At 36.1% G+C, this 27,943-nt stretch overlaps 4 protein-coding genes across 4 annotated transcripts; 2 read left to right on the top strand and 2 right to left on the bottom strand.

Annotated features, from left to right (window-relative positions):
- Window positions 1–20: 20 nt before the first annotated feature.
- LOC105321098 (gigaxonin) lies at window positions 21–5,072 on the bottom strand. The gene is made up of 5 exons (XM_011419290.4): window positions 4,759–5,072; window positions 3,124–3,477; window positions 2,498–2,860; window positions 1,871–2,010; window positions 21–1,587 (listed from the first exon to the last, which is right to left on the bottom strand). Exons 1-5 carry the CDS (start codon window positions 4,959–4,961, stop codon window positions 776–778), a joined length of 1,872 nt encoding a protein of 623 aa, XP_011417592.3. The 5' UTR covers window positions 4,962–5,072; the 3' UTR covers window positions 21–775.
- On the top strand, window positions 5,073–14,169 carry LOC105321097 (probable aminopeptidase NPEPL1). The gene is made up of 13 exons (XM_034481013.2): window positions 5,073–5,175; window positions 9,943–10,131; window positions 10,386–10,568; window positions 10,821–11,075; window positions 11,398–11,479; window positions 11,836–11,978; window positions 12,068–12,145; window positions 12,308–12,408; window positions 12,596–12,650; window positions 13,014–13,095; window positions 13,242–13,405; window positions 13,715–13,825; window positions 13,959–14,169. Exons 2-13 carry the CDS (start codon window positions 9,985–9,987, stop codon window positions 14,115–14,117), a joined length of 1,560 nt encoding a protein of 519 aa, XP_034336904.2. The 5' UTR covers window positions 5,073–5,175; window positions 9,943–9,984; the 3' UTR covers window positions 14,118–14,169.
- A 3,421-nt stretch (window positions 14,170–17,590) lies between these two features.
- On the top strand, window positions 17,591–18,631 carry LOC136273287 (paraneoplastic antigen Ma3 homolog). The gene has a single exon (XM_066077692.1). It carries the CDS (start codon window positions 17,591–17,593, stop codon window positions 18,629–18,631), a length of 1,041 nt encoding a protein of 346 aa, XP_065933764.1.
- Window positions 18,632–23,119: 4,488 nt separating this feature from the next.
- On the bottom strand, window positions 23,120–27,851 carry LOC105321096 (uncharacterized). The gene is made up of 5 exons (XM_011419287.4): window positions 27,527–27,851; window positions 26,517–26,714; window positions 24,336–24,500; window positions 24,042–24,211; window positions 23,120–23,917 (listed from the first exon to the last, which is right to left on the bottom strand). The coding sequence occupies exons 1-5, from the start codon at window positions 27,711–27,713 to the stop codon at window positions 23,540–23,542; spliced, it is 1,098 nt and encodes a 365-aa protein (XP_011417589.3). The 5' UTR covers window positions 27,714–27,851; the 3' UTR covers window positions 23,120–23,539.
- Window positions 27,852–27,943: the final 92 nt, after the last annotated feature.

Genomic DNA, 27,943 nt, shown 5'->3' with positions numbered 1-27,943 from the left:
CAAGACAAACAAATGTCTGAAATCACTGTTTTATTTCTATAAAGTATTAGTTAAACTTGCAAAGGATATCTAAACTCATTAAGCTGCAGACACTAAATTAAGGCTCTGTTCCTTTGTTTTATACATTACGTCATAAAATGTAAACTGATACGCAGAGACATGGTACACACAATATGACAAATAGATTACTGATCAAACATGAGGTACAACAAGTGCGTTGTGCAGAATTTGCTCTGCTGTAATTGCATGGTTACATTAATGCCTGAAATAAAATTCAGAAAAAGTTAATATGGCACATCGCTGTATGGGACAAACCCAAACATGAAACGGAGAGTACCAATGAAACAGGATAACATACACCTGAATAATTCTAATCATTGAAACCTCAATAAGGCAGTTCATGTATGAATGACTGCATACACTGTAATACACTGACTGTATTGATATACTGTATACATGGGGCAATATAGATGAACATTGGATATTACAACCTTCATCACCTTCATGACAAAGATGGCTGTTCTTAGGAAGTTGCAAAAAATATTTAGTATATAAAAAAGATTTAAAATCTTGACATGAAATACACATGAATGATACACAATGCCGTAAAAGTTAGCAATATACTCCTCTCTCCTTTGAGAATTAATAATTAAAAAAAAAAAACTACCTATAACATATCATTGATCATTTCTTGAAAGAATAAATTAAAATGTATAACAACATGATAATATATAGGCAATACAGGTTCCATCTCTTATGGTAATAGTCACATGACTCACTTGTCTTTAACCATAAGATCGATCAAATGTTTTGGTATGTGAAGCATGCAGCAGGGGTATCCCCGACAGTTAGGTGGACCAGATACAGAAACGGTTCGCCACGACCTGGAAAATACATTGTAAGCCCTGATACACTCAAATCGCCCATCCATCTCCAAATCTCCGATGACCCAAATCTCCTCTCCATTCTTGACCACGGAGAATATCTGTGAAGCGTCAGTCATTCTGCACAGAAACTCGTGCTGTCTGGGAACTTGCTGCCAGCTGTCCAGGGCTGTGTTATAAATCTCAGTTCCACAGAATTTGATGTTGTTCCCACCATGCATTGCACTTGGACACTCGTATCGTCGGAACCCTCCGAACACATAGATGTTGCCCCTACAAGCGGTGGCCCGGGCATCACAACGCCTCTCCCTCATTGGACAGACTGACGCCCAGGTGTTTGTGCTTGTGTCAAAACATTCCACTGACTCGTATAACTTCCCCACCATTCCACCAGCAATGACGTAGATCTTCTTGTCCACTACTGCATATGCAGACCACACCCGCTTTAAGTTCATGTCTGGGAGGGGAGCCCATTTGTTGCTGAAGATATTATAGACTTCCATTGAAGTGGTAGGCTCTCTGACATCGTTACTGCCTCCAATAGCATAAATATTATCATCAATGGCGACCAAACCAAAACCAAACCGCGCATGATGCATTTGACTGATGGTGGTCCACTGATTGGCCCTGGGGTCAAACTTCTCCCCTGTTGTCAGAATTCTGTCCTCTATATCTTTGCCCCCAACAGCATAAAGGCATCCTCCTTCAAATGGAATGTCAAAGCATGAATTTATTTAGCATATAACAAAGTTGTTTTGGGCATGAATCAAATTTACAAGTTAAAACTGGTATGCAATGAAATAGACACAAAAAGGCAGTTGATATTTTCTTAGATTGTAATTAATGTGAATGGATACATTATGTAATTATTTACATCAAGAAATTGTGTTTTTTTTTCAGGCTTATGATAGGAAACTAAGCATAATAGTTCATTTATCTTGTAAATCCTCTATATCAGATGAGAAGGAAAAGAAACGTTAATTTACCAGTCTCCACCAAGCTATGAGAGCATCGATACTGTGTCATGGGGGGTAGCTCTAGCCAGTGACCACCGGGCTTGGTGGAATTGTATGGGATGTAGAAACAGTAGGCATCCCTCCTCACTCCACTGCACTCCTCGGGATTACTGTCAATGGAATCCAATGTACAATCAGTCTTATATCAATTCATTTTGTCTCAATTAACATTCCAAATCACACTGATGTAATTTAACGTAGTATGGGGCACCTCCAATGAAAGACAAACTTTATTTCGAAATAAACAATAAAATTAACTAAAGCATCATATATTTTCTTCTCACAATCTTGATGGCTAACAGTGTAGCGCTATAAGTAAACATAAGCTACTGATCTGCAACAGCAAGTCATGAGTTCAAATTCCAATGGGGCGTTTACCTTTCTACTAATTTTTGAAATGCATTTCAGGATCATATTTTATACATTCTAAATTTAAAATGGTGAGTATATTTTGATTTTGATATTCCTTCATCCATGATAATATCTCATGGTGTCCCATACCACTTTAATGTTGAGTTTTTACATGTACAACTATTGTGTTACACTTCTGATGTTATGTTGTAATTACAAGTTGCATGCATAGCATATAATACTTACTGTATGACTCGTGTGTCCCCTCCCGCACACATCAACAGATTTATTATCCCCCGGGATCTCTCTGTAACCCCCGTCCCATTCTTCAATTTGTCCTGAATCATTTCTATGACCCTGAGACTGTGGATATCCGGATACAAATCAGGCAATTTGTTAACAGAATCTTTGTATAGCAGTTGAACCCTGAGACAATTTGAGATCAAGTTGGGGAGGTGAGATTTTCGCTTTTCCTCGTCGTGCATTACCCACCGCAGTATGCTGTACAGAATGTCTTCCTCTGACCGGACCTGGAGTGTGTCCATTGATAGAAGAGGAATGAGCAGTTCGACAGGAAGCTGTAGGAACTCTCCATAGTAACTGATGTCTCTGAAAAAGAAATTAAACCAACCACTAAAGCAACTAAGTTACACATTGTGTAATTGATTATAGACAGTAAATCTGCATGTCACTCGCTACATCTGTATGTTTATGGAAAGTTGAGAGGGAACAAGAGAGAGAAATTGAAAGAGATTCATTCAATGATAAAATAGCACTTGTAATACATATATTAATCTGCACTCCTACAGAAAGCACAGCAGAACCCTGAATATGTTTTTTTTATAAAATTCAGTTATTAGTAAAACATTTACCTGAAATTGTTTTCAAGGTACTGAGTACTTTTTAAATGAACCCACGAACAGTTGAATCTTGAGGCAAAATCCATGATGCCCAAACAGTTTTGTGCAGTGATACATTTCAGAAGGTATTCACAACAAGCCTGTTTTAGCTCGACTAATAAAAGAAGATCTGCTGCCTGGAGGATATTCTGTATGTTGTCTTCGTCTACAACAATCTCTGATGTGTATAAATAATCTAAAATGATTTCAAATGTTTCTGCAGTAATTTGTAGGGGAGATAAATCCACAACTCCTGGTCTATTATCTGCACTTGATGATGTTGAATCAGGTGAATTACTGCAATCATTTTCTTTGTCAAATACTAGCCTAAAAAGAAAAAAAAATGTAGTGGTTAGATCTATGTGAATCTTGAAAATAAACAAAAGCATTTGCAGACATCATAATTGTTAGTTTTATATGTTAATTAAATCATTAAACAATGTAAAACACATCAATGGTTGGCATTTATACCAAGTAGGTAACTCTTTTAAAGATTAGAATGGAAAAGCATTCTAATATTAAGGTAACAGACAAACAACCCCATTCCATTAGAAACCAGAGATGGTGGTTGTGCTTCTGGAATTTAATTTTCATCTTAGTTATTAAAATACATTAACATTGTAAGAATAATTTAAATCTGAAAGTATGCAACAGTAAAACAGATAGTAAACTGTACTTCCAATACAGACTAGCCAGTGGGTTTTACTTCTGACAGGGTACTTAATCTCTTGTTCACATTTTTGTTTTGTTTGGTGCAAGGTCTAAAGGATGTCTTCAGTGATCATAATAGCTATTTGTAAGGCATATTTAAAGGTTGAATAAAATCAAGGTTCTTTGAAAGCAAATATAGATTTCTTCAAGCTGTCCACTGATGTTGCACTGACAGCATTTGGGTAGCTGTTTCTATCTGGTAAGAATGAATTCTGGTAGTCCTGGCATACAGTACAAGAAGATTTATGTTTCTCCATTGGAAGATGGTTCATATCAGTAAAGAAGATAGGATGCCAGTTAGCTGATACACAATCTAATACATCATGAGAAGTCTGAACCTAGGTCTGGGCTTTGTACTCCTGTTGTCAGGTCCACCTACAGGTTGTTGTATCCTTTTCATTTTGTAGATACAGCTGGTTGTCCTGCAGTCATTATACACAATGCAGATTGCCTGCTCTGTTGTACTATTTCCAGTTTGTCATTTGCATGTCCCAAATAACAATTGCATAATCTATTTAACTATATTGTCTTGTGTAGAAGACGGTTGTGGTCTAGGTAGATATATATGGGATACATGTATGTATATTGCACTGCAGAAGGCAGATGTTACCAGTAAATTACATGGCCTTCTTGATCTTGATGATCTCAACAGCCACAGACCACCATTGCAAACACATGCATGTTTACTTATGAATTAAATTCAAGCTATGTAGCTAAATCAACAGTGATCAAGAGAATGTAATGTTTATTTTTTGAACTTAAAATTTATATCCCATTTGGGCTATAATATCCCAAAATTATATCCCATTTGGGCGATTTGTCCCAACCTGTTCTGGACCTGTATGCTTGTACAGTTGTATGTTGTTTCAGAAATAAGTGGTATGATATATTATTTACCTAAAGTAGTGACTTGCCGCTGCCAGTATACCCTTCTGTACGGGAATTTCTGCTCCGTCAATCAGAACCCATCCATCACAAAAGTGTCGCTTCTTTCTGATGCTGTTTAGAGCACCTAGAATTTTGTTCGCGTGTTTCTCACAAGTAAACTTTTGAGGTCTGTTGGGAAGCTCTGAAGCTGTTTTCTCTGCAGAATACGCCATTTCTTTTTAAATCATTTTACATGTCTTTAAAATAAAATTCTCTAGACTAACATTCTAAATCAGCTGTAATTTTGGTTCGCCGGTTAAAGTTAACTCGTACAATAAAGATTATCCTTGGTACGAACAGATTCAGGTACGCTCTATCTAATGCACTTTTTGGATTTTGGATTTCCCTGCCTTGATATTAGGCTAACACAGGAATTAGAAATTATAGGTAATATTGGACTTTTGTATAATGAATAATCGAAGAAATTGTGTTTTTGACATGGTTTGTTATTGTCATGTGGAGTTTCAAGAGAAAAAGAATCTGATCAATAACCAGAATTTCCTCAACCAATATTGAGAAAGGGGGGGGGGGGGGAGGTAATTACAAATAATGGCCAAGATGAATATCTCGTTTGCTCAACATTATCAAGTGTTGACTATAATTGTGTGATAATGAAATAATTGGGAAGATACAAAATCCTGCTTATCAGGAACATTTATGTTGTTTGTTTTTTTATTTTCTAAATACAGTGAGGTTGCCATTAACGAATCGTCTCCATTAACGAATCACTTTCAGATAAACAATTCTGTATTTTTCTATTAAAGGTTCAGTACTTAACTTAACATATCCTGTTATGTAGAGTTATTCTTGTTTTAATTATTTATCATGAAATTATTAAATTTTATATTGTTTTATGTCGTAATTTCTAAACAAACATGAACAAGCTTTTTGAAGACGCAGACAAAAAGCATGCGTGCAGCTGACTACTTTCACTTTTCGGTTGAGCTCTGATGTGAACGGCTCATTGTATGTAAGCATATTTGGTACAGATGTTTAATAGAATTATCTGTCTACAAGCACTGAAAGCGTCAAACAATTTCTTAATCAGAGAATAATTATATTAGCTAAAATGTTGTGGGTAGTCAGGGTTCCAATAACGAATCACCGAGATCCAGGGATCACGGAGGGGTCATGTCAAAATTAATTGATACCGCTACGATTATTTGCACATCTGCTTCAATAAAAAAAAAACGAGAAACAACAATAAAAGATTTTAAAAACACATTTCATTCCCATTTTCTAGAACATTTTTCCATTTGATTATGATTAATACGGATATTTATTGATTTAAAAACCGGCATGCCTATCAAATTAAAGTTATTCGTTATTCGATGACATTTAGTAGTTTATTTCCTAAAAATATAATTTTCCTTGAACATGGATCCAGTTTGCAGATTCACCATACATTTTTAGTTTTGTTTTAAAAATATTTCATAAGTACCGTGGCAAACGATCGCCGATTCCATACATGTACAGGTCAATCCTGAAAATATTTATTTTCCTTGAACACCTATCCAGCTTGCACATTCAGTCATCCACTATACATTTCTAGATTTGTTTTAAAATATTTCATAGTACAAATGATCGCCGATTCAAAACGTCTGTCTTCCCGGTATTTGTTCTTCCATTTCTCTTTTTTTCTGGATGTCAATACTGGGTCCTGTTTTTGTTTTTTGGTTGCTTAACTATACAATCACTAAACACATTTCTAGGCAATTTTGTGTTTTTTATTTTGTTTACTTTAAAATCGCCCTAGGATATGCTTCTATAGATCTTTTAAAACCTTTTTTTTTATAATTAGTTACCGTTATGTATTCTAACTTCAACTTTTCTAACGTACGTGCTAAAAAATCTTTAAAAAATTCGGAATGGCTTAATTTTTTTTTTAATAAATTAAAAAAAAACAATGCAGAAATTTAAATTCATTTTTTTCTTCTTTTTTAAATTTTTTATTCGATGAGTTATTTTCCTCGCAATATTCTTAAAGTTTCTATATGTTTATTTTATTTTATTTTTTTTGTGTCGTTGCTCCGCATGAAAAATCTATGATGTAGTACATATATGTTATAAAAACCCAATCTGATACAGTATTTAATTAATATCGACACATAATTTCATTGCAAATAAATTAAACCCGTTGCGACACAAACTTCACCATTCTGTGAGTTCTATGAACTGAATAACGTCACTTGTCTATGCTTTGGGAAAACCCTCGTGTGTCATATTTCGGTTTTTTCTCGATCCATTTACATGTATATTTCTTTGTAATTTCATGAAAAGATGTTCATATACATGTATCTCATAGAATTAACAATATTGATGACTTACAATGACTAAAAACTAAATGATTTTTAATAAATTGGTGGATCAAAGTTAACAAATCATGCAGTCATTTTTATGGCTTACGGCCATCTAGTTGCCGGATAATCTTTACGGCAAAGAGTTCAGTTAGCTGAACATGCGCGACAAAAAATAGTTCTATTCGAATGTTTCAAAGTTAACTGTTTGTTGTTCATAATAAATATCTGTAAGCAAGATTATATTTTCCATAATTATGTTATTATCACTTATGTTATTGTAACCAATATGAATTGACTTTATTTAAATAAACTCGAAATCTAACGCGAATGAATATTAACTGCAGTGTTTTTGCATAGAGGTAAAGGCCCCTGCCATGCATCACACAGTGCCGCCATGCTTTCCGCTATGCATACTTACATGTATTATAAGCAAAAAATCTTTTCCCAATTATTTCAGATCCTAACAGTGATAAGTAAATGTAAAGTTGTCGTTATTTCGTTCAATCTTCATAAAAACGTTGGCACCCGCAGAGAGCGTCGCTAACTTCGATCGACATCGATCTCAGCAAGGGGGAAAGTGTTTAACGGTTAAAGGACTGAACTTATGATTGAGATATGTTGAAACTGGGATTATAAATCGGTAATAAATGCATAAATAGAGGGGCAATTACTACTTGTTTAATATAATGTGCCTTCTTCGACACCTCCGCCATTAACGAATGTTGGGGATTTTCCAAGATCTAAAAATAGCACAATGTTCCCTCGATGGAGTTACCTTGGTTGTACTATGATTAAACTGTTTATTTGTTGTAAAAATATTGGAAACTTGAGACCAAATGTATTCAAATACGAAAAGAATATACAGTTAAGCTTGATTGCAAGTCATATACGGAAGCGATGTCACATTACTATAACATAGAGACATCGTATAGTATGCCTCTGAAAATGACTGTGTACACATGTCATGTGAAGAGAGACTGACTGCAAAGTTATAGTGCAGTACTGAATTTTTATTAAATTTGATGTCAAAACAAGTTTGCTGTAATTGCATAGTCCTGCCTTTTTCTTGCCCCCCCCCCCCCCCCCTCCAAAGAGTTTATCTCTGTACAAAGGGAAAAAAATAAAATAGAAGGTGTTAGAACTGCCTTGTGAATCTATATTTCTTATAAAAGCTTGTGAAGGTCAGCCTCTTAAAAAAGTAGAAAAAAACCCCAAAAATATGAATAAATATACATTTATGAAATACAAATAAAATGGAATAATACTTGTTGGTGTAGATTTCATGAGCATTCATTAATTATAGTACATAACATACACTACAGTACATTTCATCATTTGGTTATATTATTTTTACGCGCAATGATTTTGCGCTGGCTGTGGCCCTGTTACGTCGCACCGTGCACCAACTCTCGCGCAAGTTCATAGTGCATAGGAATACAAGGTATACTGATATTTGAGAGCATGTTGGTTTTAAGTGTTTTTGTGTCCTCTATAGTTGAATGAATTTACAGTTAATGTACTTCAGTCGTTGGATAGAGTCTGACATCATCATTACTATTTTATGCAGTCTATGATTTTCCTAAAAGCAATGGTGGTTTCAACCAATTGATAAAAGAGGCGTCTAGATTTCAATCCTGTCTGTTTCAGTCACTAAGGTTCGACCAATCAACAAATGGGACATGTTGATATGGGTCCTGTCAGTTTCTATAGATCTATGAATTACATGTAGCTAGTTACTTTCTATAGAGCTATAAATAAACTAAAGTTCCCGTAAGAAATAGAGGGAATCATACTCGATCCATGTAAATATAGTCATATCAAACCCGTAAGCAACTATGGCCCTTCAGGCCTTTGATTTTACCATTGAATTCATTGTTATTTTTTCATGAATTGTCGGGTTCAATAAAATGAACACTTCGCTCAAAATGAAAAAAAATTATTAGTCTTTCCATTTATATTATTCTTATTCATGCTTTAAAGCATATTAAAACTTAAAAAAAATATTTCGACACTGTCCATAACAAAAAATAATCGGCTGTATATCACGTGATTCGGTAATGGAGAAAATGATCCGCTAAAGGAGAAAACATCGTTCATCAAAGTACAGCGATAATTTTTGTTTAATCATTGGTTGTTGGGAAAGAAATATATGATGTTATGAGTCAAGTATGATACAATAAAACAATGTTGTATTATGAATTTAACTCGGGCTTGGTTACGTACTATCAACGCGAATTTACTTAGTGATTCGGTAAAGGCAACCTCACTGTACATGACTTTGCACTTTGATCTTCACGTGACAATGGAAAAAAATAAATTTTTTATTTTCATTATTTACCAAAATATTGTGGAATGCATTAAAACCTTGGAAAAACAATTGGTGTCAATCTCAAAACCTTATTTTTAGGGGGATTGACTTTAGATATATCGCTTTTCAAGTTTTGCTGAGATTAATATTGTCTCGGACTAGATTATATGATGATATTAGGGAACAACTTAAAGGGTATTGTTAAAAGATATTTTGCTCACTGTCTAAGGATTAAAAATACAGAAGGTCGAAAGGTAATGATTCTTTTAGAAACACTAGCGCTTTGAATTTTCAGTGCAGATTTGTGCATTGCAATATTTTGTAATTCCTTTTTTGCTGTAATATACTATTGATTGCATATAACAATCATTTATTACATGTATTAACTTTGCCTAGATAATAAAAAACAGTCAAACTCTTTCTGTCATCTGAACCTACCTGTATATTTAAGTGATAAGAGGTCTTATTAAGGAACAAACAAAGAAAAATTTTCTTTGATATTATATTACAGTATCTGTTGATATTGTCTTCCTTTTCATTGCAAAGTCTGCATCTGAGGCCAAGTTGTGCCTAACACGGTAAAGGAAGATGCCTGTGAAGTTGGTGTTTGGGGGGAAGTTGACCCTGTCTGACCCCAAGGATTTCCCTGTGGTCATTGTTGGACAGCTGCCCCACTTGACCAGTATCTCTTTTGATGATGTGAAAATCAAGCTCTCTCCAAGGGTGGATAAAGAGGTATTAAAATACTGTAAATTTTATGATACAGTCAACCAAGGAACTGAGTAAAAATGTCTTTTAGATTTTGAGAACCATAAAAACAACTCATAGATTAGCTTCATATCACATAATATGTTTGAGTGCTTTACTATTATTTCTATTTTTGATGAAAAATTAGAAAAAAATAAAAATGATAGATTAAAATGGGTGATGTCAGTCCAATTTTTTCAAACTTGAAATCAAAACTTAGTTCTATATGATTTCTATTTCAGACATTTGACCAGGCAGTAGGTAACCTGAGGCCCTCACCCACAGACACCTGCCCTCTGTGGCTCAGAAATGCCATCATTGCTGCTCTACCATTAAAAAGCAGCAGACACAACACTCCATCTCGAGCCCATTCTCTGTCAAAACTGGTGAAAAGCTGCCTGACTGACCAGGAGGAATATGTTGTGGTAATAATTCAGCTTACATTCAGCATGACCAAGAATATGTTAAAAATTGTGACCATGAATAAGTTGAAAATATTACCGCGGAGTTAACAGAGTTCAATAAGATAGTCACAAAGAAACACTTATTAAGAGAACAGACAAACTGTATTAAGTACCGGTATATAGTGCAATGACCCTGAAAATTTGGCTTTATTATCTTTGAAAATTATAGAAAATAAATGTTTGTGAATTTAACTATACTTGTCTTTGGTTTAGATTGTGTGTGAGAGGAAGGATGCCTATGCGTTGGGATGTGCTGTGGCCAGGATTCTGCCACTGTACTCAGGCAAGTCTGGGGGTGCCTCCAACTACACCCTGACAGTGGAGTTCCTGTTAGTGGGAGCGGACAAGGAGATCCCTCTGTCTAAGGACGATCTTCACTGTATGTCTGCCTCCGCTCATGGCATTCGACTCGCTGCAGAAATCGTAGACAAGCCCTGCTCTCACATGAATACAGATGATTTTGTCAAGGTAAAGTAACTTGTGTACATGTACCAGGTTATAAAATCTATTAAGCTGTGACAAAATTTAGCTTATCATTTAATTGCTGCTGTGAGTTTTAAAAAACAGAATACCGGTATCATTTCATGCTGTTTATCAGGTATCAAAGAAAAACTCTGTTAGGACAGGACTATTTGCAATTTGCAACATATGACTTAAGCTTGTCAATGCATTAACTGTATTCAGTTTTAGTTTCAAGCTTCAGTATAGTTGAGCCTTTTCCTTATGAGATATCCTGCCTTGGCATTTTTTTGTTAATATGCCAAATGATGTTGGAATATTTTATTTGTAGGAGGCCGAGGTCGTAGGCAGAGAACTCCAGATTACACCTTTCATAGTTCGTGGAGAGGAACTAAAAGAGAAAGGATTTGGAGGTCAGTGACAGTCAAACATGCTATGAATAAGAATGTGGTGATGAAAACCCTGAAATTTTGCTCATCAGTTATTAAGACTTACAACTTTTGTTAAAATTTAAATGTCATTGTGATGGCAGCTGCTTTGAGATAATGAGGCAATTTATGCCTATTTTTGAAGCAAAAATTAAAGATTTTTGGTTTCCTCTTTATTTTCATGGAAAAGTGTAAAAGCATGCCGGGCATTGAAATATCAAAATTTATGGAGCTTTTTTGATAAAAGACTTGTGACAATTTACAAATCAGTACACACATATAATTATGAAATCTACCAGTTTAAATTGTTGGATTTAATTGGGTGTTTTATTTTGGTACAGGTATCTACAATGTAGGACGGGCCGCCGAGCACCCCCCAGCTCTGATTGTCCTCAGCCACAGACCGCAGGGTGCCACCAAAAACATTGCCTGGGTCGGAAAGGGGATTGTGTTTGACACTGGTGGACTCTGCATCAAGGCCAGGGTAGGTGTTATTCATAAAAAATATAATAGATTCAATAGTTCGGAGTAATTCTCTGCATAATCTTCGGCATATTTTTTTTTTCATTACAGCAAGGTATGTGTGGAATGAAGCGTGATTGTGGAGGAGCAGCAGGAATTCTGGGAGCTTTTTACGCTGCCGTTAAACTGGTATGTAATTGTGATTTTTTAAACTACAGGTACACTGTTACCCTTGTTACTTCTTTACAGGTATCTTAGTTTGGTAACAAAACAAGCAATCCTTTTTATAATCATTTATAATAGGGGTTGCATGATCTTAGTATTCAGTGTACATCTTTTCAATTATTTTAGGGCTTTACAGAGAATTTGCATGCAGTGTTTTGTGTGGCGGAGAATGCAGTGGGCCCTCTGGCCACACGGACGGACGATGTTTACACTCACTACTCAGGGAGGTAAGAGAATGACAAAATACTCAACATCAATGCTCTCTTTATTACACTGTATTGGTTATTAAGTTCCCATGCGATTTGTTATGGTTGTCCTTAATGTCATTCCATGGTTTTCTGACCATCTATTTTGGCATTCTGTGCTGATTCTTGGTGTATACATGTATATTAGCAAACTGTTTTAATTTGTCAGAACTGTGGAGGTCAACAATACAGACGCAGAGGGAAGACTTGTGCTGGCTGATGGGGTGAGATTCTCTACAAAATGTTAAACAGTCTGTGTTTCAATAGATAAGACTTGGTTTAAAAAATTCTTAAATATGATCATTCATTCTTATTTATTAATTTTTTGACATATGAAGTAACTGTATTATTACATTAGCAAACTTTATGAAATACATGTACATACACCTGGTATATTAAATAGCTTAATTAATCCTACCAATCAATTGTACACTTCTTATACATGTACCTCCTGAATTTAGCATTTTTCTTTTATGCACATGTATCCTGATTTATGTACAGTATAGAAAGTGATAACATCACTCTACCTATTACAGTGTTATATAGAAAACACTTCAGAGCTACATGTATCTCTTATACTTTATTAGGTTGCTTATGCAAGAAAAGATTTGAAAGCTGATGTGGTGGTTGACATGGCAACTCTGACCGGTGCTCAAGGAATAGCAACTGGTGAGTCCTGAACACCTTTCCAAAGTCTACAATTTGTAGGATCATTTGGCTGAAGACCTTCACTTTCCTGATTCTGTTTCTGACTTTTGATTTCATTGATTCTCAGTCTGGCTTGATTAATGTTAGAACTTTTCACCATGAACTAGGTAAATACCATGGCAGCATCGTGACCAATGATGAGAACATGGAGCTATGGTGCGTGAAGGCGGGGCAGAACTCAGCGGACCTGGTCCACCCCATGCCCTACTCTCCCGAACTCCACTTCAGAGAATTCAACAGTGCAATAGCCGACGCCAAAAACTCTGTAGCAGTACGTACACATATCTCATAGTCAAAGTATCAGTGGGTCATCCTGCAGTTAATTTTTACTGCAGGTGAAGTTCTTCAAAAAACATCTTGGTAGTAAAAAAATGTTAATATAAAGCTGCAAGCGATGTATGTACTTGCATAAAATAATACATTAATGTGGTGTTTTCCTGCTAAATGAGTAATGGTAAGAGGTATAATTAATTATAGCTAATTATTTGAGTCAATTCCAGTACAATACTAGTCAAACTTCATAACAGTTTGATGGCTTGTAGAGGTAGATGTTAATGCATGAAGCTGTACCTGTTTGTAGGACAGAAGCAATGCCCAAGTCTCCTGCGCTGGTCTCTACATTGCCTCCAACCTCGGCTTCGACTATCCCGGGGTGTGGCTTCACATAGATATGGCGGCCCCTGTATACAATGTGAGTCACCTCTTTATAATACGTATAATGACCATAATATCACTATACATGGTGAATGATCTTGTCCAATTTTTGTCTTCCTTCAGTATAACTGTATTTATTGGCATTTAATGTGTATGACATTTTTAAACAGGGAGAACGAGCCACAGGGTATGGAGTAGCCCTTCTAGCCACTCTGTTCGGTCAGATGTCCCACAATTCCCTGCTGAAGTATGTGGCGCCCCCTGTGTCTATACAGGAAGCCATGGAGGTAGAGAACGAGGACTCGTCCAAGAAGATTCGACGCCACTAGCTGTGATGTTGTTTATTCCAGGATCAAAAAATACATTATTTATTAGAATGAGTCTGTTGATTTTTGCTTTATATATTTTCTTTTGCCTTAGAAGTTGTAATATGTAGAGAAGTGAAGAAGCAATTTACTCAGATATATATCACTCGAACTCTGTTTCTTAGTCACTAAGGTGGCATTTAATAGAATTTAACTCGTTTGAATAATCCAAAATTTGTTTGCTGCTGTTCTGTGAGGCAACTGTTGTCTCAGGTTCATGTGAAGTATTTGGAAAGATTTAATGTATGCAAATTGAACAATCTTGTGATTTCATGGTATCAATTAATAATTGCCACACATTTATAATTTAATTGTAAATGTAGTTCTCAATAAAAATAAAGATGAAAGAAAATCAATATAAATGGACTGAGCTAGAGATGAGAGCAGATGTATGTAATTCTGTCTGCTGTGATTTTAAATTTCACTGACCCAGAAAAATTCCACGTGAAAGCATGTTTTGCTGCCTTTTTACATAAATTACAGGTACATGTAACCCCCCATCCCCACCCCATACACACACATACCGGTACGGACAAAATTTGTGATATCACGTTTCACGTGCCGACAATTGATGTCTGATCTGGACCTTTGAGATGATCCCTGTGAACAGAACACGGCAGTTAATCAACCATGTTAGTTTATTCCAAGTTTTATGACACCTAATATTCTTTCATAAATTACCAGTATTATTACGGTAGGAGTGGTTAAAGAAGAAAGTGACCTAGTAAGTTTTGTGTCGTTATTAAGGTATTGTTAAATATTATATAAGAAATATACAAATTATTTTTTTGTGGTAGTTACCATGCAGTTAGAGTTTCAATATTAATCTATCTTGATGTATAACGGTCCTCAGATTCAAATCTACCTCCTAGACTTCCTTGAAGGCATTCTTTATTATTTTATATTTACATCCACCAAGTACGATTTCATCCATTTCTTACGGAAATAACTTGTACATTCAACTCTGTAGAAACTGAGGGGACTGAAATCTACACGCCCCGTTTATCGATTGGTCGAAACCTTCAGCGAACTAAGAGAAATCACGGAATGCACGAAATAATCATGAAGGTGTCGGACTAGACCATTTGGCTGTTTCTTTTATCTAACGTACATAAAACAATAAGTTTGTTAATTTTTCAGACTTTTCCCGACCAATATATTAATTAATTTTGTTGATAGAAAGATGTAAATAAAAACAATAAAATGCTTCTGAGATCATTGCAAGAAAAAATTACATTTATTATTTCTGCAATGTTGCCACCTTCATATCACGCATAAATCACCAAAGAAAGCATTTTATTGTTTAAATAAATTCTTCGCACCTTAAATTTTTCAAGTTTATATCAAATGTTCTAAACGGAAATCTTTAAGTAACATTATATCGTTTTCAAAGTTAAGTTGGATTAGGGAGCAAACCCCCTTAAAAAAACCTTGACGAGAAAAGGTTTTGTAATGCAAGGAAATGGTTCTTGATTTTAGAAAACGTAATTGGGGGAGGGGGCTGTCCTACCTTTGTTGCTAGGTTTCTGGTCTTTTTGAGGTCGATAAAATTATTAATGTATGCTGATAGAAATATAAGTATCTCTTGAAAAGTAACTTATCGATATCAACAGGTGCCGTCTTTGACTTCTACAGTTGGGAGTTGTCCATGCTCCGCTGGCCTTAAACAGGAAATAAAGTGACGTAATGATAACTCAATAATTGTTTGATTAAACAGTGTGCATCGCTCAGGGCCTAAAACTACATGCTACTGTAGTCTGTCGCAAGTTCCGTTACTTTTAGACGGTTTTTAACGAAAATAAGCATACAAGTCAAAGAAGTTCAATTTCAATAAATCGATGCAAAATTTCTCTATCGACACGTCAGCTCACATTACCTGGAGAAATTCACAGCTAAAAACAGAACAGATTCCTTTATTACATTTATAATGAGAAAAATCTTACATGTTTCCCATTCTTAAGCCTCTTAGAAACGTCTTGCTCAATTTTGCAACGTTCTCATACTGGTATTTTTATGCAGAATAAATTTCTCTATAGTCTGTCCAAAGTTATTGCTTCCATCACTTATTGATGATTTTTAATAAAATTACACATGCCTGTGAATAAAGTACAATTGAAATTAATAAAATGAAAAATATCCAAGATATTTTCATTGACAAATTATCCTTAAGTCTTCTCACTCATAAAATTTCGCAGGAACGAAAACAAATTTCTTACGGAGCTTTTTTCCATTCGGAAGTACTCGGGACACCTCGCGCACTTTTTCAACGTTATCATCCGGGCTTATTAATGGCTGATTCAATGCAAAATCCTCGTAGACTTTCTATTTTAAGATGTGTATTGAAACCTGAAGCGGTAGAGGGGGCGTTTCAAAACAGATAATCTGGACATTTTTCATATTAATGGAGAAAAGTAGTTTGAGCACAAAGGTACCGGTATTCATTATTATCGCAATATCAAGCGAAAAGTGGTGGAAGCAAAAATTCAGGACAGAGTATAGACTTCTTTAAGCCCTTCAACATGACAAAATGTATGTGTGATAGTAGAGTAATATGTCTATGTGTATTTATTCGTTTTGTATTTTCTATTTTTCGTTTTGTTCAATAGAATCTTAAAATTATATCAGCCAAAGTTTAACTGCGCAAGTAAATTGAGTTCTTCCTATCTGTAATTTCATTGGTTCATAATATTAACCAATTATTTTGAAGCTAGGTGTATAAATAAGTTACCTATAATTCTAATTAAGTTAGAGCAGTATACAGTTTCAAGAAAATACCATCCGGTTGATATCTGTGGCATCTTATGGTATGTAAATTTCATATTAACTTATGTTTTACTTACCAGTGTAAATGTTTAGTCTCTGGTTTTATTTTAATTGCATTGTCAATACTAAAGTGTATTTTTGTAATTAAAGTTATAATACTTAAATTGTGTCTGTAAAGTTCAAAGGTTAGCTTTCTTTACAGTACGCACTATAATTGATTTTTTATGAAACGTATAATGTATTTGTGGTAACTTATAGCTAATGTATTTTCTTTCATTTTGTCAGTTTTCTCATATTATGTATTATTTTGTAGGTCAATGCCTCTATATATATTCAAAATAAAAAGTCATCAGATATACAGTACACCATCTTCGTTTTGCTTGACTGCTCGGTTACATCATGGCGCTGCGAGAAAACAACAACATCTAGAGGTATTGACCATATTCAGGAAATTATATTCCAGAGATGCCAGGAATCGGTGCTATTGAAATACGTCCAAATGCCAGGAATCGGTGCTATTGAAATACGTCCGTGAGTAGAGTTTACCAATATAGTAAGGACTTTAAACTCAGGGCCCGCTGTATCAACGGTATGAGTAGTATTTACCGATAGTCTTTACCTGGAACTGTATATATAAAGTGAACTGTTTTCTGTGTACCGTTATTCTGTCCAAAATGAATAAAAAGGAACTCCAAAATCGTGTTTATGAACTAGAACAAGAGTTACTTGAAGCAAAAATATCTAAGGCCAAAGTTATTGAGAAACATACATTTTTTGCGGAAAATCGTAAACTAAGAACATTTTCGGGTAGACCAAAGAATGATGGTGATCCCTCCATTGATGATTGGATAGACGATTTGGAAATAGCTTTTTCAGCCCGCGGAAGGACCGACGCACAGAAAGTTGATTTGATATATAATCATCTAGAAGGCCAAGCAAAGGAAGAAATAAAGTTTCGCGCCGATATTCGCCATGACCCCGAAGCGATATTGGAATGTCTACGGTCAGCGTTCGGAAACCCGGAAAGCATCATTACGCTTCAACAAAGATTCTTTGAACGTCAGCAGAGGGAAAGTGAAACGATTCGAGAATATTCATATGTTCTTTTAGAATTATACCAAGCAGTGATAAAGAAAGACAACACCGTTTTTCCCGACAAAGAAAGAACTTTGTGTGAGCGTTTTGTTAACGGACTTCATGACAAGTATATGCGGAAAGAAGCTAAACGTCTGTTCAGAAGAAAGTTTGACAAAATAGACTTTTATCATTTGCGGGATGAAATGATTTTACTCAGTGAGGAAGAAGAATTCGAATCGACTCAAGTTTCTCCATGTGAAACCAAGAAAACCTCAGACAGACCACAGTCAGTGATCAGCGATCATCCAAGTTTAAATACCAAATCGTCCAATGCGCCCAGTACAGACGACCTTTTAAAAATCATTCAAGCACAACAGAAACAGATTGATTCCCTGACCGGCTATATGAAAGATAGCGAAAACAAACAACAAACTATGGAACGCCATAACACTCAGACACCTATAGATCGTTTTACCAACCCCAACGAGTCATCTACGGAGCGCCGTTCCAATCAGTATCCTATGGATCGCCAGGCCTTTAATCGATCTGTGTATTGTTACGGTTGTGGAAGACAGGGCCATATCCAGAAGAACTGCCGCGCTACAGCGTACAGGAACAACGGTTCGGAAAACAAGTAGCATCTATTGCTACGAGTCAACCAATAGATGATAGTGAAAAAGACTCATTCAAGTATCGAGCAATAGGACAGTGTCCGGTGATTAGTGTTAAAGTGTGTGATGTAGATATTCCGTGTTTAGTCGATACAGGATCCATGGTGTCTACAATTACAGAAAGTTTTTACAGGAAGTTCTTAGAGCCCCTTGGAAAAACTCTTAGTGAAAAATGTATGTTACAACTTAAAGCTGCCAATGGATTAACTATTCCATACATTGGGTATGTTGAATTTGATGTGAAGTACTGTGGAAATGTATTAAAACAGCGTGGTTTTCTTATTGTCAAAGATGCAACTGATGAATTTACAAGAAAACGTAAAGAAGCTGTCCCTGGCATTTTAGGAATGAACGTTCTGAACTTATGCAGGGATATTCTTTCAAACTCTGATGTTCCCACTGACGGGATTTTAAGTGAAGTTTTCGCAAAAACAACCGAGTGCGATAGAAAATCTATACATGGATTTGCTAGAATAAGTGGAACAGTTCCTATACGCATACCAGCCAATACCGTTGTAGTGCTTTGTTGTACCGGACCCAATATCGACGGTGATATAGTAGTGAATCCTTTGACCAACGGAGCGCATCTACACAGAAATTTCAAAACGGTATATACTTGTACCAATATTGTTGGAGGTCAAATGTGTGTTCGGGCAGCAAATGTGGGAGATGAGGACATATTCATCAAACCAAGAACGAGAATTGGAACCGTATCAAGATGTGAAATAGAAAGTGAAGATTCTAAAATTGAATTTCAAAGTGTAGGAAATGTAGAAGAAATTAGGATTCATGAGCTCCAGAGTGAAGAAGTAGTGGTTACGTCATCAGAACAGGAATTTGAAATACCGGCTGATATATATCATTTGGATTGCAGCATGGAGGAGAAAGAGTTAATTACGTCATTATTTCAGAAACATAAACATGTGTTTTCAAAGGACGATGATGACATTGGCTGTACAAATACCATCAAACATCAGATACGCCTCGTTGACAGTAAACCTATCTCACAACAGTATCGTCGCATTCCACCATCCCAATTAGACGAAGTGAAGCAACACATTCGAAAATTATTGAAGAATAATGTGATACGTGAAAGCACAAGTCCATTTGCATCGCCAATTGTTTTAGTTAGAAAGAAGGATAACTCACTCCGACTGTGCGTAGATTACAGGAAGCTAAACGACAAAACAATTAAGGACAAGTTTCCGTTACCCAGAGTCGAAGAAACCTTTGACGTTCTTCATGGTTCCGTTATGTTTTCCACAATGGATCTTACCTCAGGATACAACCAGATAGCATTATCAGAAGAAGACAAGGAGAAAACCGCGATTACGACTCCCTTTGGATTGTATGAATTCAACCGCATGCCATTTGGACTTACAAACGCACCGGCAACGTTCCAACGTCTTATGCAGCACTGTTTTAGAGAAGAAGTTTTCAACATCCTGTTAGTTTTCTTAGATGACATCATCGTATATTCCAAGACCCTTCAGGAACATATCAAGCGACTTGACAGAGTGTTTACTATTTTAAAACAGCATGGATTAAAGTTGAAAATGAAAAAGTGCACATTTTTCAAACCATCTGTGAAATATTTAGGCCATGTGGTGAGCAAAAACGGAATTAGTACAGATGAAGAAAAGATTAAGTGTATTACCAATTGGAAAGTACCTGAAACAGTGAAAGAAGTGAAATCGTTTTTGGGATTTGCAGGATACTATCGTCGTTTCATTCGCCATTTTTCTCAGATTGCCGCACCTTTATTAGAAATATCTAAAAACAACATGAAACACCCCAAAACCAAATTTGGAGATAAGTGGTCTAAACAGTGTCAAGATTCCTTTGAAGAGCTAAAGAAAGTGTTGTCAACAGCCCCGTTACTCGGATATGCGGATTTTACCTTACCTTTTGTGGTGGAAACGGATGCAAGCGCACACGGACTTGGAGCCGTATTGTCGCAAAATCAAAACGGACGGGTGGTTGTGATCGCATACGCTAGCCGAAGTCTTCGACCAAATGAGCGGACGGCAAAGAATATGAGCAGTCTGAAGTTAGAGTTATTGGCCCTGAAATGGAGTGTCACGGAAAAGTTTAGAGATTACCTTCTTGGAAATAAATTCACTGTGATAACAGATAATAATCCGTTAAAGTATCTTTCAACAGCGAAGCTCGGTGCTTACGAGCAGAAGTGGGCATCACAACTTGCGGAGTTCGACTTTGAAATCAAATACAGACCTGGAAAGCAGAATGTGAACGCTGATGTGTTATCTCGTCTACCTAGTGATATTCTTGGTGAGTGCATTCAGGGATCCATAATTCCTCCGGAAATTAAATCAGCACAAAGCTCGATTATATTTATTGAATCTTCTGATGTTTCTTTTGTGAATACTTTTCCAACTTATTCTATGGAAGAATTAGCCGAGATGCAGTCAAACGATAAATCAATTAGCGTGTGTAAAGTGTTTATAGAAACAAATACAGTTCCGAAAGCTAGTTTTGCAAGGAGGCAAAGTAAAAGTGTTCAGATTCTTATAAGACAGCTAAAGCACATTACAGTAAAAGATGGAGTATTGTACAGGGAGATCAAGGATCCAAAACTTGGAGAACTTACACAGATTCTATTGCCAGAGTGTTTAAAAGAATTCGTTTTACAGAGTCTTCATGATGAACTAGGACACCAAGGTATTGAAAGAACGTTCAACTCCATTCGAATGAGATGTTACTGGCCCAAAATGTTTGCAGAAATAAAGAACTATTGTAAGCAGTGTAATCGTTGTGCTGTTTCAAAGATTCCTCCTCCAAAAGTGCACACCAACATGGGACACTTAACAGCATCTGAACCATTAGAATGTGTAGCAATAGACTTTTCTATGTTGGAGAAAGCCCAAGGACTGGAGAATGTGTTAGTAATAACGGATATATTCACTAAATGGACGATCGCTGTACCAACAAGAGATCAGACGGCGCAGACTGTGGCTAAAGTTTTAGTGAATGAACTGTTCTTCAAATTCGGTGTGTGTAAGCGTATCCATTCAGACCAGGGGAAATGTTTTGAAGCGGAAATAATAAAACAACTATGTAATCTCTACAAGGTGAAGAAGACGAGAACAACGCCTTACCATCCCCAAGGCAACGGCCAGTGCGAGCGTTTCAATAGGACCCTGCATGACTTACTACGATCGTTACCACCTGCTAGGAAAAGAAAGTGGCCAGAATATATAAGAGAACTTGTGTTTTCTTACAACGTAACACCTCACGCATCTACGGGATACTCACCTTATTTTCTCATGTTTGGAAGACATCCCAACTTACCTATTGATTTCATGCTTGGAAGAAATAATACTCAGTTCAACGATGTCAATATCGACCGGTGGATAGAACTGCATTCCGAAAAGTTGGCGTTTGCGTATAACAAGGCAAAAGAGGAAATCAACAGAAATGCAGACGACCGTAAGAGAAGACACGACACCGGGAGAAGCGAAGAAGAAATGGAAATCGGTGATAGAGTGTATGTCAGAAACAGGGGAGTCAAAGGTCGTGACAAGATCCAAGATAAATGGAAGCCGGAAGTTTACGTCATAACTGACAAACCGTTCCATTCAGTGTACACAGTTAAAGCGGAAAATGGTGATTCTGGGAAAAGAACTGTGAACAGAGCCGAAATAAAACCGGTTATTTAGTAAAGCGTGTGTTTGTGAATACAACAGTGTTCAATTGATGCCGAGTTCTTATTTATTCGATTGTAAATTTCTATGTGTATTTATTTGATACTAATATTAAATTGTGTAATCTGAGGACAGATTAATAAAGTTCTGGGGGAGTATGTGATAGTAGAGTAATATGTCTATGTGTATTTATTCGTTTTGTATTTTCTATTTTTCGTTTTGTTCAATAGAATCTTAAAATTATATCAGCCAAAGTTTAACTGCGCAAGTAAATTGAGTTCTTCCTATCTGTAATTTCATTGGTTCATAATATTAACCAATTATTTTGAAGCTAGGTGTATAAATAAGTTACCTATAATTCTAATTAAGTTAGAGCAGTATACAGTTTCAAGAAAATACCATCCGGTTGATATCTGTGGCATCTTATGGTATGTAAATTTCATATTAACTTATGTTTTACTTACCAGTGTAAATGTTTAGTCTCTGGTTTTATTTTAATTGCATTGTCAATACTAAAGTGTATTTTTGTAATTAAAGTTATAATACTTAAATTGTGTCTGTAAAGTTCAAAGGTTAGCTTTCTTTACAGTACGCACTATAATTGATTTTTTATGAAACGTATAATGTATTTGTGGTAACTTATAGCTAATGTATTTTCTTTCATTTTGTCAGTTTTCTCATATTATGTATTATTTTGTAGGTCAATGCCTCTATATATATTCAAAATAAAAAGTCATCAGATATACAGTACACCATCTTCGTTTTGCTTGACTGCTCGGTTACATATGGGATCGGTTTTTGTTGGAAAAAAAGTTTTCATTCAAGTGAATGATCATTCTTTTAACCGTGAATTAGTCATGAGTATCGAATACTTTTAGAAAACGCGCTGCATAAATATCTACGGACAGAGTTTAGTAAAATTTTTGGGGTCACCAAATTATCGAAGAATGCTATGGAAGAACACATGTATTATATTTCATTCTATGGTAGATATATATAAGATTAAATATCACAATAATAAACGGTTTTGCGGGAGTTGAACACAAATGTTATATATATAAGACACAGATTTTGAATGATACATGGCTGATCATTCTCTCCGTGGGTGGTTTTCTCCTGTTGTATAAAACAGTTGGACGGAAACACAAATAATATGTCAATGATTGGAGTGGTCGACACAAGTCTGGGTTAATTCTAGCTACAAAATGATTCAGGTGTCAAGCTCATCAGGAGACACGTGAAGGTAAGTATTGGACATTTTGGACGGTACCCCGTCCTCTTCTGAGCCCGAGCACTGTCTTTTCCTTTTGTTAGAGGTAGAACTACACGGGGGACCATTTACGTCAACGTTATTGTTTTGGAATTTCGAACAACAAGGTTTGGAAGCTATTGCACTCTTGAGGGAGTCTGTGATCACGGATTTATCGGAGGGGACTTCATGAAGTGCCTGGTGCTTGGCCGTCTGACACAGTCTGCTATCTTCGTCACAGAAGTTACCGCGCAACCACACGTGATGCTTGCCGTCAATGTAATGGCGGAAGTGGCGGACGACACGACTTCCCAGGGAATCATAACTCTCTCCCATCACCTAGCAAATAAATGAGGCATCAGAACAAGTCAAAGAAAGCTTCCTTTTTATGTATGTAATATTTAATGAAGTCTGGGATAAGACGCGGATCCAGATTTGAGATGTGAGACAGAACAGGACTTACTTCAATCTCCATTTCCTGATTTCCTATGAATAGTTTTGCTTTGTACAGATTTGTAGTTTTGGATCCATGGACACCTTTACTGTGGATGCGCCCCAAGATTTCTAACCCCAGTTCATCCAGAACTTCTTGTCGGATTGTGGTCACGTCACTTCCTGTGTCAATCATGAACTCTAGAAAGAGAAAAGGGAATAAACCCATCGAAATACAGAACCTTATAGATTTTATTAAAATATCTATAATAGCCATATACAGTTTAAGAGAACGGTCCGTTAAGGTTTGGACCCGGATATCTACCTATACGGTGGTATTTGGATGGATCTTTGGTCGAGTAAATACAAGCGTCTGTTACAAGAAAGTCAAACTTGGCGTCCTGTAAGGTGTCTGGCTTCTTCCAGCGGCCACACGCCAGTACATCCTCTGTAGGGGGTTCCCCTCTCTCCTCCCTCTGTAACTGGGCCACTGAAATAATTAAAGAACACTGATCGATTTACGACGTCAGGTCATTGATAATGTTCCACAATTTTAGAGTATAATTCTTTATGTAACACAGTCGGCTTTTATGTTGGAAAACATATTCTATGTAAGTTTCATATTGATTACATCACCCATTACTTTGGTTTAGTGGTAACATAGAGAATATCGTTACCAGACATTTGTTCAAGACACTACAAGTTAACAAAAAATTATTTCCACTTTCGAAATCTTTTTACGATTCCAACTAAGCTGGGATGTAACTCTGTAAAACACCTAGATGCCTTATTATTCTGTTTATTTTAATGTATACATTTTGGACGAGGAACAGATACATGTAATATCATTATGATGACTAAAAATTCTGATTAAAACCAGATCCTCATTGCTATCATTTAATTAACAATACGTTGCAACAAAGCGACACTTTTTAATCAGACTGGAATCAGATTACTACGACAGTGATTATGACGTCAGAATACCACTGTGACGTAACAATCATGGCACTTTTCAGTTAACTATGACGTCATGTTTGATTTAAAGCACCGACGAGAGTTTAAAAAAAAGAAAAAATATGGTAAAGCTTTCATAAAAACATTTCATGAGGTCATTGCTCATTCGTTAATTATTAAGGGTAATAAAATATGTATTGCCGGTGTCACTAAACGTACACTAGAACCGAAACAGGTTTTTCTTTGTTTACTGATATTAAAAAATTAACAGAAATTCCTTCGGGTACCAATAGTCGTCACACACCTGTTATTTATAATAGTCCAACTAAACAGGAGTCGATTTCAAAGGATTGATAATCCGAGATTAAAAATGGAAGACGAAATCGATACAGCATCGGCTACAGACAGACTGGAGGGAAACGTCGATAACGGGTAGAAAAAGATAAATCCTGGGCCGGCGACAGAGCGAGCCTGCCAATAACGCGGGATATAAAATCATATTTATGGAGAAAAGAGACATATTTATTTTACCGGGAAAAAATTAAATCGATGCCGTGTAAAGACTTATTGAACGAGAGCCACATACCATGCATACAAATCGAAAGTCTCAGACATAGAAGATATTTTACAGCCTGGCATACAAACACTTTGAAATCATTTAATGGCGAGTATATACCGGTAGTACATGAGTATATAAAAATGGATTTTATAGGTAGGTTAAACGATGTACGCGTTGACTAAAAGGTATAAACTAAGTTACAAAATAACTTAAATGATTACACAAATAATTAAATGTGGTCGTTGCTCCTTAAAGTACACATTCTGTACAAGAATATGAGCGTGGTGTGTAATAATTGCGGATTTGATTTCCGATAAAGAAGAAATGAGCTGTTTGTACAGATATTGATCTGTGACATTTTATGCATGAAAAAAAAAACCCAAACAACCAAAAAGCCTGTCAATTTATACTCAAAGAATTATATTGGACCGGGGAAGCTTATGGGATGGGAGTTTTGGAGCTTTTTTTTTTAAAGCAAGTAACCGTGTCATCAGTATCAATAAAATCAATAAATCGTTACTTTTCCTCAATATGTCTTGTACGGTAGTTTTCCAATTGATTAATTAATTAATTAGTCTTATTCGTCTCCGGAAAATACACTTTCAATAAACGTCAGCGGGACTTTGATCAGCGCGGCCAGAAATCTATACAGGATCAAGGCACCGTCAGAGTATCAAGTTCACCTTCATTAGGTTCACCGATGATTGAATTATGGGACCGAGTATTACTTGTAATTTCTCCTCGTATTAAGACCTCATCTCTACAAGTTGATCAAGATCAACAGATAAACATCAAGGATCTCTGTCATCGTGATGTCATAGGTGGAACTTTCGACGCTAGGATCGACCCTCAGCAAGCTCTACCAACTTTTACCCAAGGAATATGACTTCAAACATTAATTCTTGCGTAATACGCAGGGTATGAAATTACAAGGCGACGTTCTTGTGTCGTCTTTCGGTCAAGTAAAAAGTATATACAACTTTTTGAAGATACCTGCTTTTCTCAGCCTCTTTTTATGTCCTGGCAGAGTGATTTCAAGTTCATCAAATAGGTTTTCATCCACCGTCAAATTTCTCACGTCATTTAGTGACGTAACTTCGCTCTGTATAAAACTAACGTAATAATATTCTAGTCCCTTTCCTTGTAACCAGTCTAGCAGTCTGTACTTCTCTGAACTCCGATACTGGGCCGCTGAAACAGATAAATAACATTTTTACAGAAATTCGAAATTCTAGAAGTTCTCCCTTTTATTTTATATTTTATTAGAATGTATAAGAGCGTATATGTAGCAAAATGAAAAAGTCGTTCCAACATTAACGTGAATGAAATGTATTAATAAAAAAAAATACGCCAGTATAAAGGATTAGGACCTGCCTCCAGACATTTTATTTCAAAGAGCTAACTGGGAAACCAATTGATCACCTGTCAATGGGTCAATAGACTCAATGCTGCAAATAGACTTGCTGCAGCGGCTAAATGTGTCTGTTACTACACCATTAAACGTTTTCATTTATCTGTTTCCCACCGTGATAGAGATGGTGAAATCAATACATAATTTTCATTTCACTTCGATTATCGCTTTCTCTGTGGTAGAATGCAAAATGAATGCCTAATACAAAATGACAGGTGCGCGCCAGGTACTTAATTTCATACAGTATAGTCTATCAATAATGCAGATTGTCAAGGTATCAATTAGAATGGCGGAGACAAATGGTTAAACAAGTCATGCAAAGTCCCCACAACTATACCTAGATAATAGAACTGGTTATTTTGTTTAAATTATGCATGCACTATAGAGTCATTTAACAGTGATAATAAACATACTAATTTACACGGGTACTTTGTTATAATTTTCCTAGAGTGCCCACCAGTTAAAACGATTAAAAAACAACTTTCCCCATCTATAATCGTAAGATTTGAATGGGAGACAGCTAGTCCGACACATATGTTATACTTCAGTAATGAACTTCCAAAACTAGACATGGGAGATAATTCATACTCACCGGCCTGCAATATTTGGTGCCTGTGATCAGGATCCGAGATCAACATGGCATCCAAGTCGTCTTCATCAAGAGTGACTATGTCTTTTTCATGGTCGAATCCTTTGATGATAAACATGTCGAAGTACTGCATTAATCCCATGTTCTCCAGGAATTCTTTCACCGGAATGGTCTGCATGCGTTCGGTCATCGTCCCTTTGTATTATTATATTCCATAAATTCATATTTGCACGGTCGATTGCATGTTTTATGACTGTTGGGGTTTGTTGTAACAACTTCCTCGGCGTGTATTAGCAAAAATGTCAACACATGGTTTGAAACCTACAAGCTTTAAATCGACTGTTTTGATTGGATGTCGCCTGAAATGGGACGTTTAAGGTATCCAATGACAATATCGATTGTAAAGATCTATGTACCGTT

This window comes from Magallana gigas, chromosome 3, assembly GCF_963853765.1.
Source record: "Magallana gigas chromosome 3, xbMagGiga1.1, whole genome shotgun sequence".
Classification (NCBI taxonomy): domain Eukaryota; kingdom Metazoa; phylum Mollusca; class Bivalvia; order Ostreida; family Ostreidae; genus Magallana; species Magallana gigas.
This window is presented reverse-complemented; position numbering and strand designations above follow the sequence as displayed.